Source organism: Morus notabilis, unplaced genomic scaffold (assembly GCF_000414095.1).
Source record: "Morus notabilis unplaced genomic scaffold, ASM41409v2 Scaffold341, whole genome shotgun sequence".
Classification (NCBI taxonomy): Eukaryota; Viridiplantae; Streptophyta; class Magnoliopsida; order Rosales; family Moraceae; genus Morus; species Morus notabilis.
Window position 1 is genome coordinate 86,005 of NW_010363745.1, and position 3,204 is coordinate 89,208.

The 3,204-nt window shown below is 33.6% G+C and overlaps 1 protein-coding gene across 1 annotated transcript; it reads right to left on the reverse strand.

The window, feature by feature from the left end:
• Positions 1 to 78: 78 nt before the first annotated feature.
• LOC21390475 (54S ribosomal protein L19, mitochondrial) lies at positions 79 to 842 on the reverse strand. The gene is given in 2 exon segments (XM_010104943.2): positions 79 to 762; positions 765 to 842. Coding segments are annotated over 2 exon segments (453 nt in total). The 5' UTR covers positions 811 to 842; the 3' UTR covers positions 79 to 355.
• Positions 843 to 3,204: the final 2,362 nt, after the last annotated feature.

Sequence of the window (3,204 nt, forward strand, 5' to 3'; positions counted from 1 at the left end):
GCGGGGGGTTCTTAATAACAAGGGAAAATCAAAGCTAAAACACAGTACCACAACATTCTCATTCCTACACTACACAGCTTGAAAAAGGAAGTATATTTCCTAACAAAATCCATCATTGAATCATCAAAAGCTTCAACAAGTAATTCTCATTCATTACACTTCCAGTCCAGAAATTCATGAAAATGAACCAAGTGTTTTTCAACAGTATGTGAGATTTTCTCATCAACCTCCAAAGTATCTTTCCTTTGGAACCTACAACCTAACACAACGCCAGAAATCACAAGGGAATCCCAATCAAAACCCTAGAATTCTTCCGGGGGGAAAAAAAAAGAAGCAGCAATTAAATGAAGAAATATCAATCCTCCAAGTGATTAACGACCTTAATCCCCATGGAATTAGCCGTCGCAATGATCGACTTGCAGATTGACTCCAAGGGCATGTACTGGCAGAACGGATCCGACTGCTTGATCTTCGCGATCTCGTAGATGTGCTTTACCGACAGCGTCGCCGCCTCCAAGTGTCCCGGCCGGCTGCTCCCGCCCTCGATCCCCGCCGCTTTTTTCAGGTACCACGTGGCAGCCGGAGACTTCACGATGAAGTCGAAAGTGTTGTCCTTGTAGGCCGTGATGGTGACGGCCATCGGAGTGTCGGGCTTGTACTTCTGAGTACGGGCGTTGAAGTCCTTACAGAACGCCATTAAGTTCAGCCTGTACTGCCCCAGCGCCGGCCCCACCGGCGGGGGTGGCCGGGCGCCCCCCCCCCCCTGGCAGCCACTGGGCGCCGCATTAGGATCTCCTTTAGAGTCGCCATTGATGATTGATGTCTAGTGAATTGGAGGTTTTGCCGTCTTCCTTTTCTTTCAGTTATGGGCGTGGTATGGGAAATGTGGGCCTTGCCTGTGTTTATAAGCCCATCCGTTATAGGCCCAAAACGAAGCCCATCATGCTTGCTTATTACATTACACCTATTACTAAAGGAGGCACCCGGTTCACTGTACTAAGTACAGTGCCGGGTCCTTCTTATACTTTTTCTTTGAAAAAATTCCGAATGTGTCCTAATTTTGTGTTTTTACCGTTTTAGCCTCGGTTCTTTTTTTTACTTTATTTTTTGTATGGGTATTTTCGTAATTTTCTTATTTGAAAAAATTTCGGCTGTGTCCTAAATATATGTCTTTGCCGTTTTATCCTTGGTTGTTTGTTTTTGCTTTGTTTTTTGTTTGAGTATTTTCGTACTTTTGACTCAAATTAATACTATAATGATTTTTGTTATTCCTCGAAGCTTCTATCTTCATGTCTTCTGGACAATTCTTTTGTTTCTTTTCTTCTCTCTCTCATCCTTTCCGTGAAGCTTCTTTTCTCCTCTTTGTCTGCAGCTTTTTTCACGTGTTAATGGATCTTCAGAGTTCTAAGCTTTTTTTAATCTGAATATATGCTTTTCGTCTTCTTCTTCTCTCCATTTTTTCTTTGTCTTTTCGTTTGGGTTTCTTATGCTTTGCATTTGTGCTTCTTGCATTTTTTGGGTGGTTTTCGGTCCAGAGAGGGAGAGGTTTATCTTCATTTCCAGAAGAAATTTTTATCCCTTCTTCATGTTCAGTCGTCTGACTTCGATTTTATCAGGGCTTGGAATTTTTCCTTTTTTTGGGTTATTTAAACTCTGCTATTTCAGTTTTTGTTCGTTCCCCTTTTTTTTCTTATGTTTGTAAATTAGGGTTTCGTTAGATTTTTTTTCATTTTGTTTTGTTGATTTATTTATTTTGTTGATGTTTAGAAAGAAATTTTCAATTGTTTTTGTTAAAAATTAATTTTTTTCACTTTGAATGTATTTTAGGGTTTCTTCTTCAAAAATTTTTTTTAAAGAGGCTTTTAGAAGATTTATTTTGTTTTTAGTTTTTTAGTCGTTTTCACCGTTGATGTTTAGCTGTTTCAGGGGTTTTTTAATTGTTTTAGGTCTTTTTTTTGTTCTATTGTTAATTTTTTTCTTCCTTTTTTTTGTTTTTGATATTTTTTTTTCCTTTTCCGATTTGTTTCAATGTTGTTTTCTGTATCTCTTTAACATTGGTTGTGTTTTTCTATTTTCAGAAATGTTTCTCTTTTTTTTATTACTTTCGTTTTTATTTTTTATATGCATTATTGCACATGTTGTTAACTAATCATTACATCTGTTCATTATTTATTTTGTAGATGTCTAGAAATAATTTTTCAATTGTTTTTGTTTAAAAATAATTTTTTCACTTAGAATGTATTTTAGGGTTTCTTTTTAAGAAATTTTTTTAAAGATGCTTTTAAAAGATTTATTTTTTTTTGTCGTTTTCACCGTTGATGTTTAAGATGTTTCAGAGGTTTTTTAATTGTTTTAGGTGTTTTTTTTTATTCTGTTGTTAATTTTTTTTCTTACTTTTTTTTTGTTTTAGATTTTTTTTTCCTTTTCTGATTTGTTTCAATGTTGTTTTCTGTGTCTCTTTAATATTGGTCGTGTTTTTCTATTTTCAGAAATGTTTCCCTTTTTTTATTACTTTCGTTTTTATTTTTTATATGCATTATTGCACATGTTGTTAACTAATCATTACATCTGTTGATATTTATGTGTTGGTTTTGTTATTAGATATTCACCATCTTTTTCTTCTTCCGGTAATTTTCTTACGTTTTAAATCCGCATAATAGGTTTGTTAATTATTTGTGACTCTTTATTATTGGATTATTTTTTCTGTAGTTTACATGCTTTCTTACACCTGTTCTCAATCAGTTATTTCACCTGCTGGTTTTTCTTTTTTAGATTTGTTATCGGATAATAACCAGAAGTTTCCTCTTTGTGTATATGAACCCTGTTATTTTTTTTATTACCACCGTTTTTCACATTGTTTTTCTTTTTGTTTTCTCACTGTTAACTTATATCTTCTGTTACTTTTTCTCTTTTCATGTTCCTCATCAAAACTCAGACTTTAGTTGTTGTGCTCTGTCTGTTATATAGATTGCCTTTCTTCATTTTAGGTATGTATTATTATATTCTTGAATATGTTTGTTAATTGTTTTGAAGAAAATATTTTATTTATCGTTAATGTTTATGATAAACGCTGTTTTGAAAGAATTATCATATTTATCATTAAAGTTTATGATATGATTTTGTTTCTTTAGTATGTGATATGTTGATTTTATTCTAATCATGTTTTGTCTTATACCTTTCTTAAAGTTTTGTTCTTCTGCTCTG